The sequence below is a fragment of the Maniola hyperantus genome, chromosome 8 (genome assembly GCF_902806685.2).
Source record: "Maniola hyperantus chromosome 8, iAphHyp1.2, whole genome shotgun sequence".
Lineage (NCBI taxonomy): Eukaryota > Metazoa > Arthropoda > Insecta > Lepidoptera > Nymphalidae > Maniola > Maniola hyperantus.
The window spans coordinates 3,753,268-3,768,112 of NC_048543.1; the positions used below are offsets into that span (position 1 = coordinate 3,753,268).

The 14,845-nt window shown below is 37.0% G+C and overlaps 1 protein-coding gene across 1 annotated transcript in view; it reads right to left on the reverse strand.

Moving 5' to 3' along the window:
- LOC117984316 (dnaJ homolog subfamily C member 10-like) overlaps positions 1-5,205 on the reverse strand; it is a 67,700-nt gene extending 62,495 nt beyond the window's left edge. Inside the window, exon 1 of the mRNA XM_034970951.2 lies at positions 4,785-5,205. Coding sequence (XP_034826842.1) covers positions 4,785-4,953 — 169 coding nt within the window. The 5' untranslated portion in view covers positions 4,954-5,205. The remainder of the gene's footprint in view (positions 1-4,784) is intronic.
- Between the last annotated feature and the right edge of the window lie 9,640 nt (positions 5,206-14,845).

The following is a 14,845-nucleotide window of genomic DNA, read 5'->3' on the forward strand; positions in this document are numbered from 1 at the left end:
AATTTGGCAGGTAGGTAGATCTTATAGAAAAATCTGAAAACCGTGAATTTAGGGTTAGATCACACAAAAAAAATTAAATTGTGGTCATGAACTAATAATTAGTATTTTCAACTTTCGAAGTGAGTGACTATATCAAGTGGGGTATCATATGAAAGGTCTTCACCTGTACATTCGAAAACAGATTTTTATTTATTTTTATGCATCATAGTTTTTGAATTATCGTGCAAAATGTCGAAAAAATACGACTGTAGTACGGAACCCTCTTCTTCGCTCTGGGCTGGTTTCCGCACTTAAACGTTTCCGTCTGTTGTGCGTGGTACGGAACCCTCATTGCGCGAGCCTGACTCGCACTTGGCCGGTTTTTTTTACTACGGATTATAATATTAGGTTAAGTCACATAACGCATGTAGCGGAGTGTAACGTACGCTTATATTCTGTTAACTGAAGCGAGATGTCTATGTTTAGTCGATTAATTCGATTTTTCAATCATTTAATCATCATGATCAACCCATCGCCGGCTCACTACAGAGCACGGGTCTCCTCCCATGAGTGAGAACGGTTTTGGCCATAGTCTACCACGCTGGCCATGTGCGGATTGGTAGGCTCATTGGATTCAATCATACCTATTAATGATCTCATTGGTCTGCTTAATACATCTCCGCTCCGCTCACTTCAGTGGACCGGTACCTTACAAACTATTTAAGTACCTACAGGTAGCGATCGTGTTTCAATGTCACCGGAACCGGAACCACGGCTATACGAGCGCGAAAATTGATATTTAAGAATGATTTACATAACTACGAATACATTAACTACTTACATTTTGATTCCCTAATGACAATCTGACAAATGACTTCTCATGATTAAGAACCCATGCCCATAATAAATTCACAACTGAGTTTATAAGCCTACGTGCCACGTGGTAAAGGGGGGTGACTACTGACCTCTAATAATTCCAGTACGCTGGACCTGTGATAGACGACCGATTTGAAGCAACTTCATTTTCGCCATTTTGTACCTCCTTACCCGGAACGAAATGTCAGTGATGAGATATCTGTCAATATAGCGTCAACACGAAGACTACACTTTCAATTTTACAGTGCGACAAGGCTCTCTTGGCACTTGAATGACATTGACAGGGGGGCGCTGTTGGAGAACAAAGGCTTAGAATATTCAAACAAGAACAAAGGGGACACTTGACGGCAACATTAGTTCCGATTTTCGCCACGCGTCAGGATAGCCTTGTCGCACTGTAATTCCCGGTTATATTATACGCTCGGTAGGACCGGGCGCTTCGAATCGGCACAAAAAAAACTGTCATTTTACATGGCACATCTCTTCCAGCGTACTTGTACTGTACCTATCTGTGCCTATATGTCCAACAGTGGACGTCTATCGATCGATTATCTAAATGTATAAAAGGAAAAGTTGACTGACTGACTGATCTATCAACGCACAGCTCAAACTACTGGACGGATCGGGCTGAAATTTGGCATGCAGATAGCTATTATGACGTAGGCATCCATTAAGAAAGAATTTTTGGGGTTTGATATTTGTGTAGTCCACGCGGACGAAGTCGTGAACATAAGCTAGTATAATATAACAGAAAAAGGTGACTGACTGACTAATCCATCAACGCACAGGCCAAACTGCTGGACGGATCGGGCTGAAAGGCATGCAGATAGCTATTATGACGTAGGCATCCGCTAAGAAAGGATTTTTGAAAAATCAACCCTTAAGGGGGTGAAATGGGGGTTTGAAAATTGTGTAGTCCACGCGGACGAAGACGCGAGCATAAACTAGTACCTTCATAATAGTTCAATATGATGCGTTAGTTGTACTTTAAAAATACAATATTATTGAAATGTTTACTACATTTTACTATAACCTACATAATATACCTACTTACTAGTAGGATCTAAGTACCTATGTAAGTTGTTTGCGAGATTAGCAGTAAAATGACCGGTTTGATCGCAACAAACATGCGCCGATAACCTTTTCCAGCTGTTAGGCTAACATGCGCACCACGAGAAAATTTTGTCTACGCATTTACTCGTCTTATTTGTATGAAGAAACACGAGATAATGCGTAGACAAAATTTTCTCGCGGGGCGCATGTAAGGCTGGACGCGGAAATTATACTTACTCATGTTTTGTTATGGAAATAGGTACTTAATTAATGAATAGTACCTAATAGAGAATATTTACTTACTAAGATTAAAAAAAAAATATTAAAAAACCGACATCCAAACTGTATTTTGAAGTCGGGCGAGCTTCACGCTTTGATTTCTAGTTTCTTTTATAATGCTCGCCCGACTTCATATACCTAGGTACATAGGTGTAGGTACCAACACGTGTAGAAGGAAAAAATATTTTTTACTTTGTTGTGGTTTTGGAAGTTGGTTTTAATAATATTATGTTTTTTTTATTTTAATATTTTAGTGTAAGTAGTCATTGCTTGATACCTAAAATATCAATTCTCCAGCAAAAGTCTCCAAATCCACACAGCAGCATCAGGATTGAAGAGTTGGGACTTGGAATTCAAAAACAAACGTATTTGTTTGGCATTTGCAATATTATTTCACCAGGAACAGTTCCTAAATCTCTATGGTTTAGGAGTGATCTACCCTACATCATCAGCTTTGAGGAATTCGGACTTGGAGTGTAATCATTAAGCCTTTCATTAAGCCTTTACTTTAAATACCAATTCACCATCAGAAGTTCCTGAATCCCCACGGCTTAGGAGTTTAGGACCTTGCAGCATCAGGATTAACGAGTTGGGATCCGCAGTTTCATGATAGTGACACCCCTGACTACATTGTAGTATATGCTTGGTACCTAAAATAATATAAGACTACCTCTACCTTAAAGATTAGGTACTTGTGAAGGTGAACCCCTACTATCGCGCAATCACCTCTCCACTATATTATTATACTCGTATATCACACACTACACCACACTATATTCTATCAGTCTGAAATTGTGATAAATTGACAAGGGCTGCTTTCGATATTTTGCCTACTTTTAACCCTTTTGGCGAATGAGTTTTGACTTTTGAATAATTAAAACTTTTGAAGAATATTTTAATGTAAGTAGGCTTAATGTTTGGTTCTTCTATAAAATAAAATGTAACTACCTACTTATCGAACTTTACAAAATATACCTAAATACTAGATAATGCCCGCGACTTCATCCGCGTGGATTTAGGTTTTATAAATCCCGCGGGAACCCTTTGATTTTTTTGGGATAACAAGTAGCCTATGTCCTTCCCCGGGATGCAAGCTATCTCTGTACTTTTCATTAAATTCGGTTGAACGGATGGGCCGTTAAAAGCTAGCAGACAGACAGACAGACGGACAGAGAGACAGACACACTTTCGCATTTATAATATTACGTATGGATTAGTATTTAGTATGGATAAGAGACAATTTGAGGAGCTGGCGAACAAAACAATGTACAAAAGCACGAAATTAATACCTAGAGGAGCAAAAACCGTTAAAACTTTACTAAGTAGGTATAATGATTTGTACCGTTTTCATTGAAATCTAACTTTGGATTCTAGTTTAGCACAAGTTCAGGCCATTTCAAAATCAGTTTCGAATTGTGTACAGTGGACCAAAAAAGCCAGCTCCCCAGTTTCCCCCCCCAAATGAAAAGTATTTTTTTCTGTAATTTGGGCAATAGGTATTTTTTGTAAGCTAAAAAATCTAGAAATGAATAAGTTAGATCGAAACTTTTTTATTGCACACAATATAGAAAACAAGCCACGACTGCCTCCGAAAAAACCATACGATCTAAGAAAAAGTAAAAATTTCATATTTAAAAAACCGGCCAAGTGCGAGTCAGGCTCGCGCGAGGGTTCCGTTCTGCAATCATATTTATTCGACATTTTGCACGATAATTCAAAAACTATGATGCATAAAAATAAAAAAATCTGTTTTAGAATGTACAGGGAAAACCCTTTCATATGATATCCCACTTGGTATAGTTATCTTACTTTGAAAATTGAAAATACTAATTATTTGTTCTTAAACACATTTTAATTTTTTTAATGATGTAACCACAAATTCACGGTTTTCGGATTTTTTCCTTTACTTGTACAAAAGACCCCATATGATACCCCACTCGATATAAGTAGTTATCTTACGTCAAAATTTGAAAATACTAATTTTTAGTTCATGACCACAATTTTTTTTTTGTGTGATGTGACCAGAAATTCACGGTTTTCAGATTTTTCCCGTAATGTCTGCTATAAGACCTACCTAACTGCCTTTCATGATTCTAGGTCAACGGGAACCATTTATATTATCATAGATCTATCGCCTTATTCGTAACCCGTAGGATAACACACTTGACTACCAGATTTATATACTGACTAGCTTATGCTCGCGACTTCATCCGCGTGGACTACACAAATTTCAAGTCCCTATTTCACCCCATAGGCGTTGAATTTTCAAAAATCCTTTCTTAGCAGATGCCTACGACATAATAGCTAACTGTGTGCCAAATTTCAGCCCAATCCGTCCAGTAGTTTGAGCTGTGCGTTGATAGATCAGTCAGCCACTCAGTCAGTCATTCAGTCACCTTTTCCTTTTATATTGATATAGCGTGCAAACGAGCAGGCGGGTCACCTGATGTTAAGTGATTACCGCCGCCCATGAACATTTGCAGCACCAGAGGAACCGCCGATGCGTTGCCGGCCTTTTAGGAATTTGCATATATTTAGATTTACCTGCATACAGGTTTCTTTTTTTAGATTTTTTTTTCTTTTTTGGTTGTACTCACTTTTTTTTAGAAATCCCGTAGACACTTCCATAGTGATGTCCTTAAATTCTATATTCACGTTGACAGGTTGCGGCATATTCATCTGAAGAGTTCGGCAATCACTGACTCTTTGTTCTCTCCCGCGTACCTTTTGGCCCAAGCCTTGCAATAAGGCTAATGCACTAGACATTTTTTGTATTCAACCCACACTTTATTTAAAAAAAACTTTATTTTTTAAATGGACCAGCAGAACTGATCACTTCAATTATTTTAAAATGTAAAAAAGCATTTTTTCAAAATTACTTAGTAAAGTATAAAATATTTTTTTATTTAAATTCAATTAGCGTTAATAGGTAATATCAAAACGCATAGAGGCGTTTTGTTTCAAATTAAACTTTTAATTGTAATTTTAAAATTCAACACATTCGTTCGATATGGCATTGAATCGCGTACTAAGGCGCCCTGCCATGTAAACCTACGCAGCTTACGACTAGCCAGTCCTGACGGCGTTGAGCTTCTTGATCTTAATTTTAGGGTTCCATTTGACAATTTTTATTTCAACCAGTTTGCCCGCAACTTCGTGTGCGTGATATAATAATTTATAGGCTTATAGTACCTACTCTACTCTCAATTTCAAGCGTGATGTTGCTCTATCTATCTATCTATCAATATATCAGTGAAAGAATTTTGAGATTTGATTCATTGGTTCCGAAGAGAACCGACTACGTCATAGAATCTAACTTTTACCTCAGGAAAAAAGGGCGGGAAACTTCGTAGGTACCTACTTGACGGGTTTTCGTGCTTTGATTTTGAAGATTACAAATCGTTAAATATGTAACTTGTTCTTGAGTCGCTCAAGAATTTCAAGATCACTGACCTCTGGCTAAGAACACGCAGCATGCATAATGCATTCACGGCTAAATTGATAAATTAATGATTACAGACAGCTGACCTGCCCCGGCTTCGCTCGAGTGGAATTTCCTGAAAATCCTGAAATCCTGAAACAGATATAGTACGCGACCTTTCGAGATGGCAATCGGGATCGCCCGCGATATCAAATAATTATGTATTAGTGTCTAATAATTATGTAATTAATATTTCTGTTTCTGAGTGATGCTTACAATACTCAATAACTAGTTATACCTACTTAATAAATGAGACAAGAAATCGGGTTTTTATTCTAAGACGAGCAATTAGTTAGAGCATAAATCTAGATCATCAACAAAAGTATCTTGGAAAAAAGTTGTAATACCTAGTCACGCTATCAGCTTAATGAAGTAATTTTCCATCCAAATTGAATTGATCAATATCAACTACTAGATGATGCCCGCGACTGCGTCCTCGTGGATTTTGATTTCTTAAAATCCTGTGGGACAAACTCTGTGTTTGGGACACATATTTTTTTATTCACATACAAGTTAGCCCTTAACTGCAATCTCACCTGGGTACAAACTACCTATCTCTATGCCTTTCCTTAAGATCAGCCTCCCGATTGTGTAAGAAAAATATACCTATTCATCGTTATCGTAATCGTTGTGGAAACGTAACAAACGGACAGACACACAAACTTGCGCATTAATTATTTTATGAGGGTATAATATTAGTATGGATTGCTAATCACGTAAAAATGATATGTTAACGTAAGTAGTTCTATTGTTTTATTCTAAGCTTCAATATATTTTCCGTAATTATTTTAATGTTCTCTTGTTCAACTTTTTTAACATTCTCTTTATTTAAAGACGATCACAACAATGATTACTGTACTTATACTGTAGACACGTTCTAGAAATGAGTATCTACATAGGTATCTATGGTTTTCCAGATTTTTAACTAAATATGTTTACAAAAATCTCTTAGGTCATCGCTGATTTTAAGAAATTAAAATACATAGAAAGTTAGGTTAGGTTAGGTTAACCACGAATTGACGGTTTTCGGATTTTTTTCCTTTACTTGTGCTATGAGACCTACCTCTGCCAAATTTCATGATTCTAGGTCAAGGGGAAGTAAAGTACCCTATTGGTTTTCTTGACAGACACGACCGACAGACGGACTGACGGACAGACAGACGGAGTACTTTTATGATAACCTAATTAAGTAGGTACTTAGTTGTTGTATCCTACTCTATTTTATTATCATAACACATAATTATGTTCCGGTCTGTGCTATTGTTTAACTTAGAATTAGATCGAATATTAGCAGTGATATCATTCACGCATATTTTTTTATTGATTGGCGATGGGATATGTTAACAGTTCACAGTCGATATGTTTCTTCGCTTAGAGCACTGCCATCCATGGCAAACTCGAACTTTATAGCATGGCAGTCCATTTCACTTTCAAGTTTCACGTTATTGATTTCTATATGTCACAGCGAAATGGGAGTTGGTCATATCCCTCAGGGGTCAAACCCCGGGAGATTTTTTTTTAAATATATTTTTGTTGACCTAACGCAAAGCGAAAATTTTACACCATACTTTTAGACCAAAGCACTAGATAAAAACTGAGACTGGTGTTTGCAATTTGCAGCCCAAATAGACCGTAGTCTGTGATAGAGCTGACTAAGATCATCAGCTTTACACGATTTATAAATTTTAGAGTAAAAAAAAAACAATTAGTTATTTGGTGTACTTACTTCTTTAAATAAAATATTTGGTTTATTTAAAGACAAACATTAAATAATAATAAAATAGTTAATATTAAACTGACAACTCAATTTGAGCATTTCAATAAACAAATCTAGTGATATAACAAAATTCAGTATTTTGTTATTAAATGTAACGACGGATCAAACTGACTGACATTCTTCTTCACAAAAACACTCTAGGGGTAGGATAGATAAGACTGCGTGGGGTCGGGATGAGGGATATGACCAAATCCCGGTTTATACCATTTCCCTGCAACATAATTTGTATACGTTGCTTAGCGAGATGTAAAATAAAAATCTCATACTAACCCTACAGTTGTCTAATAGACCGTAGACTGTAGAGTTCACTCTGGTAGAGCGCTATAATAAGACGTATAGTACCTACGCGACAGGTTGAGATTGCAATCGGGAAGGGAATACCCCGCACACCCGCACAGCCCCCGTGCTAACCCGGTGCGGACGAGCGCGTGTGACGTGCGAGTGTGCGGGGCGTCCCTCCACCTCATACCCCGATTGCTATCTCAAGCTGTCGCGAACTATTGTCTTAATGACAAAATTATGCTTATTAATTAGTCTAACATTTGGAAACAGAAAAAGTATTTTTCCATTCCATGAACACATAAGTTACAAAAAATAAGTTATCAACAAACTTGTTTTTTTTAATATCATTTAAATTATTTTTAGTGATTGCGAAAACTTGAACAGCAGAATTAATTAAAATTAGTAAGTAGGTATATATCTGTTAGAAAGAGATGTCACTTTTGTAATAGCCTCCTTTTCCTCCAACTTCAGCTACTTTTTTTTTTCATACCTAATTTGTAAATCAAAACCATTAATAGTTTCGTTTTACTATAATTATTATATATTAGCACTCTGAGCCGAGTATTATTTGCATGTCGGTGACGCGATCTTGAGGTTTTTACTCATTTCAAAATAGCCCAACGCGCCTAATGAAGTTTTACTTCTACTATATTAAAAATAGCTTATGGCAGGTATTAGGGCTTTCGAATACCAGATTTTTTCAATGCCGGTATAAGTCATTGGTATTAATACCGATTTTTTTTTCAATACCGAGATCCCGGGATCCTGGTATTAGTTTGTAAAAAAAATAAAAATTGGAAAAAAAGAAGATGAAGAAGAATTTTTTGAAGAAGTGTTTCCGAGTAAAGTAAGTTTTCCGTATTAACCATTATATTATTTTTAACTTTCCATTCCATTACATCAGCCTAGGTATGCGTCCACTGCTGCACATAGGCAAGAGCGCGCTACCAAACACGGTCCTCCCCCTTTCTCATCCAACTGCTTCCCTCTTTTTCAGGTCTTCGAACCAGCGGGTTGGAGTTCGTCCTACACTGCGCTTCCACTCCAGAACACGTCAGCCCCAATGGCCGTCGGTTCTGTGACAGACAAGATCTGTCCATTGCCACTTCAGTGCTAATCATTTGAGCTATGTCGGTCACTTATATGTTCTTCTGCGAGTTTCCTTGTTCCGGATTTTATCCCTGAGAAAGAAAGATTGCCACTTACAAAAAAATATATGCAATAGAATGAGGATCTGTCACTGTGTAGTTTATACTATCGCCAATACCGGTATCCCGATATTAGATCAATACCGGATTGAAAAAGACGAAAAAAGTCCGGGTTCCCGGTATCAACCAATACCGCCCGGTATCCCGGTATTAAAAGCCCTAGTAGGTATATTATGATGATTATATTCTGAAGGAATTTTTGAAAACTCTTTCTTAGTAATTCAATAACCGAACAAAACGATCAAAAACTGGCCAAGTGCGAATGAGTCTCGCGCACTGAGGGCTCCGTACGACAATCGTATTTTATTAACATTTTGCGCGATAAATCAAAAACTACTTACTAGATCTTGTTCAAACCAATTTTCGGTAGAAGTTTGCATGGTAATGTACATCATATATTTTTTTAGTTTTATCATTCTCTTATTTTGGAAGTTACAGACACACACACACACACACACACACACACATATTTTACTACTTTGGAAGTGTCTCTCGCGCAAACTATTCAGTTTTGAAAAAAATGATGTTAGAAACCTCAATATCATTTTTGAAGACCTATCCATAGATACCCCACATGTATGGGTTTGATGAAAAAAAAATTTGAGTTTCAGTTCTAAGTATGGGGAACCCCCAAAATTTATTGTTTGGTTTCTATTTTTATGTGAAAATCTTAATGCGGTTCACAGAATACATCTATTTACCAACTTTTAATATAGCTCTTATAGTTTCGGAAAAAAGTGGCTGTGACATACGGACGGACAGACAGACAGACAGACATGACGAATCTATAAGGGTTCCGTTTTTTGCCATTTGGCTACGGAACCCTAAAAACGAACCGTTAACGAATACCTAGGTAGATTTAAATGCAAAATCTCAAGTTTCTAAAGCCAGTGTCAATTAGTTTGAGGAGCTGTGCCGTGTATCAATCAGTCTGTTGGTTTCTCGGTTTTATATAATTTAGTAAGCACGCGTAATAGATCGAAATTAATAAGTAGGTAATAATGTAATTATTTATATGCGATTAAACCGGTCTTTCAATTATTAAGGTGACCTACAACTTAATGTCCTGATATCAGGCAGGTAATAAGTACGAGTACATCTCGATAGCGTTGATAGATTTCGATTTTCGAAATCAATAAATTTTGAGAATGCACTTGCCATATTTGCTCTATGTGTCAACTGTGATCTCAAAAGTCAAAAGTACCGGTTACCCTTCGATTAAGGACTAAAGTGGTACAGTTGACACATATAGCAAAAATGGCAAGTTAATTCTCAAAATATTGTAGGTATGCAGTAGGTTTACCTTTTTTGATATATCCGACTTCAAAAAATAAGTTTTAATTTTTTTAATAATTCGCTTTGTATTTGATTTAAAATTTGGTAAAATTGTTACCGAAGTACATAATTTAAAAATTAGTTAAGTAATGTTTTTCAGTGCTTTTGAAGTCGGTTCAATTTTTATTTCATTTTAATTTTAGGCTTTTTAGGTTTTCATTTTTCACGGCTTACAAGTGCAGTTACCTACCTGCAGCATCACGTTTGAGGAGTTGGGGCTTGAAGTTCAGCCATGATGTCGTTGCTTGGTCAACTCAATTTGAGCATTGGAGCTTGGTCAACAGTGTCAATTTACATCAACAGTTTTTGAATCGTCATGAATTTGGCGGGCAGTAACTCTGGAGCATCAGGTTTAAAAAGTTTGAACCAAAATTTTTTATGGGACCATCTGGAAAACTTCCTAAATAATGTAAAAAAAATATCAAATCGGTTAAGAAATCTCGAGTAAATCAGTATACCTACTTATAACATGCAACACTTAAAAAATGCTGGTGAATAATGTACATTTATGCAGTATTAAGTACTTCGTTCATAAGTATGATACCCGGGCTAATCATATTGAACCCTTCCTGTTGTTCGATACTCAAAATCTATTAACTATGTCGAAAAGCGCAGACTCGCACTAAGGTTACAGGGTATCAAAACAGTGTTTATTTTGTGTTGATTCTGGTTTTGTTTTATTTTTTGCGATGTAGGAATATAAATCAATTTTAATCATTTGGTTGGACTATAATATTTGAACTTGACTAAGATTATGTAGAATATTGATATACTTAATCAACATTCACAACAACAACATACATACAATGTAAGTTGTAACTGATGCGCGGAACCTTTCGCATGCGAGTTCGACTCGCACTTGACCTTTAGTTATCTAATGATAATATCTAGATAATAATTTAATATCGTACTTCAATTATTATTGAATTTGATGTCATGGCTACTTTCATGGTCAGCTACTAAGGTAGGTACAGTACCTACACGGCAGAAAGTAATGTACATCGGCATCGAATGACATTTGTAGAGCGTTGTCTCTGTCACTCTTACCTATATAACTTTTTATCGGTCTCGACGACAGAGACAATGCTCTACAAATTTGCTATCTCCTTCTTTAATGTCGATGTACTTCACTTTCTGCCGTGTACTGTACCTACTAGGTATTATATTTTAGTCATCAATCATCTCAGTTAGCTATATTTTTTTAAGATTTTTTATAGGACCCAATTAACAATTTGCCTGCTATTAAATCGAGTGATATGATCAAAAACGTGACCGATGTAATGACTAGGTAGTAATAGCACATAATATGATATTGTAATAGTAGGTAGGTATTACTTATTATAATGACCGCATACCTAAAGGCGACTCCCGAGGGGCGCCAGGGTGGCATCTAGACTCTAGAGGCGCACGCAATGCAATTTGCTGAAGAGGAATTAAAGCACTACTTAGTAGGTTGCCCTAGCAGAAATAGGTAGGTACCTAAAGGAAATAATAGGTACCGACGAAGTTAAAATGTGGGTTGGGGGGGTCCAAACCCCCCCCAAATCCCAGACAAAAGGTTTTTTTTTTGAAATGGTTAAGGTATGTACTAGTTCTAGTATATCAAATATTTTGCGCTCGCTCCGCTCGCTCTTTTGTTCTGTATTAGTTGATGCGTCCCGCAACTTTGTCTGCATAGATTTAGGTTTTCAAAAGTCCCGTAGGAACTCTTTGATCTCTCATTTACTCTTTTTCCGGAATAAAAGCCTATATACCTACTAAATATTAGTACTATTTTAATTTTTCGTAAATATGTATATCAAAAATGTCGTGCTCGCTTCGCTTGCGCTTTTATTTACTACTGGAGGATACCCGCGACTTCGTCCGTATGGATTTAGTTTTTAAAAATCCTGCGCGGATTGGCAAGACTTCACACACCTTTAAGAAGGTTTCCTCACGATATTTTCAATCACCGTTAAAGCAAGACGTGATATCAGTATATCACGGTTTTATTAAAACTGTGGTAATATTATAATTGCACGCTAAACGCACACGCACATAGCTCCGAAAAATCAAGCTAGTATTAAAATAACTATAGTGCCATCTTGCGTAATAATTGAACATTACTACGCAAGATTTTATTAATAAATTTAATCTATCGTGTAGGACAACACAACTTCCATTGCAACTTCCCTTAATTCGAGATAGTATTAAAGATTGACAATAGGTGGCGTTGCTTATTAGTTAAAAATAAAACATTCATTAAAAATTTAATATTCATTATCAAAGTTATATACTTATGGTAAAAAAATATTTATTTTTGTGTTCTCACTTCTCACTCAGTCTAACTTAGTTAAGTATTAGTTAATACAGTTTGTTTCGTGACGGTCAATTTGACAGGCGGCTAAGTGATAGGGTCCCGTCGTTGGCACTCCTCAAGTAGGTACGAAACTCTAAAAAGGGGGTTTTCAAGTCGACCTTTATTGCTATGGTCCGTGGCGATTTTCTCGTTTCTGGCTTGCGTGCGTGAATGAATTGAAATGAATGCGTTTCTTACAACGCTACAGGTCGTGATGGCAATCGGGGTATGAGGCGGGGGGACGCCCTACACACCCACACGTGATTTGGAATAAGTAGGGGTTTTAAGATTATTCGGATCGAATCATTAAATGTAGTAAATATTAGGCCCAATAAAACATTTGACATTTTGATAAGAATTATTCTTATCAAAACGTCAAATGCGAATGCGAGTTCGACTCGCACACGGATGGTTCCGTACCATCGTAGAAGAAATAACCCTTTTTTATTTTCATGGCAGTGAATGAAATTCTTATCATTTTTAGGGTTCCGTACCTCAAAAGGGAAAACGGAACCCTTGTAGGATCACTTTGTTGTCTGTCTGTCTGTCTGTCGGTCTGTCAAGAAACCTACGGGGTACTTCCCGTTGACCTAGAATCATTAAATTTAGCAGGTAAGTAGGTCTTATAGCGGACATTCGGGGAAAAATCTGAAAACCGTGAATTTGTGGTTACATCACACAAAAAAAAATTAAATTGTGGTCACGAACTAATAATAATTAGTATTTTCAATTTTCGAAGTAAGATAACTACGTATATCAAGTAGGGTATCATATAAAAGGTCTTCACCTGTGCATTAGAATGTTTTAGAAAACAGATTTTTATTTATTTTTATACACCATAATCGTGCAAAATGTTGAAAAAATTAATGACTGTAGTACGGAACCCTTGTCGCGCGAGCCTGACTCGTATTTGGCTGGTTTTTTGTTATAGCGGCAACAGAAATACACATTTCGTGAAAATTTCAACTCTCTAGCTCTATTACGGTTCACGAGACACATTGACAGACAGACGAATGGACGGACTGCGGGAAGTTTGTAGTAGGGTCCCGTTGGCACCGTTCGGGAACGGAATTACGGATCCCTAAAAAGGGGGTAAAATGCGATTTAGTGATGACAAAGGAAGCTCTGTATACTACGCCTTGAATATTCGCCTTCTTTGTCTCAACGTGCATAGAATTATTGTAATTAACAGCCCATGCGTTGTTTAGAGTTCATTTCACGTGCCACGCTTGACACAATATAATAGTCTTTATGCTCAACATACATAACCATTATTTACAAATTAGAGCGATAGTGTTATTAACTTATTACGACTGCTCTTTAGATCAAAACATTGTAAATGACAACTTTTAATAAATGTTTTTGTTACGTTTTTTTTTGTTTTGAAAGCATTCATCAAGCTTTAATTACTGTACCCACTTTCATCATCATCATCATGATCAACCGATAGACGTCCACTGCTGGACATAGGTCGCTTGTAGGGACTTCCACATGCCACGGTCTTGCGCCGCCTGAATCCAGCGGCTCCCTGTAACTTGTCAGATGTCATCCGTCCACCCAGTGGGGGGGGGGGGGGGGGGGGGGTGTCTTCCAACACTGTGGTTTTACGAACTATGTGCCCTGCCCATTGCCACTTCAGCTTCGCAACCCGTTGGTCTATGTCGGTTACTCTAGTTCTCCTACGGATCTCCTCATTTTTGATTTGATCACGATACCCACTTTATTGTAGCTCAATTAAAATGTATATCTGTCTGTTACATTTTCACGGTCTATCCGTTTAACTGATTTTGACGAAAGTTACAAAGATAGCTTGCATACCGAAAGACGGACAGTTGGCCACTTTTTATCCTGGCCAACCAAAAAGTTCCCACAGGATTTTTATAATCGAATGAAGTCGCACGCATCATTTAGTACTTACCTGTTAAAGTAAGTACATAATATTATTGTTTATTAGTTTATTAGGTAGGTACCTAATTAACTAAGGAATTTGGGTAATTCTATCGAGACCTGTTTCCAATTGTGGACATATCCATGTCGGTCAGTCTTAACTCTAGCTCAGGATTTGACTAGGTAGGTAGGTATGAATGTCGTCAAGAGCCTATCTAGCAACAAAAAAAATATAGGTACCTACCTACCTAGTATTTTTAGCTCTACATTAAAAAAATACTCCTTTGCACTTGCCTGGTTATTATCTGACACAGCTGATTATTTACTGTTTACAAGACAAAAGGCGTCCG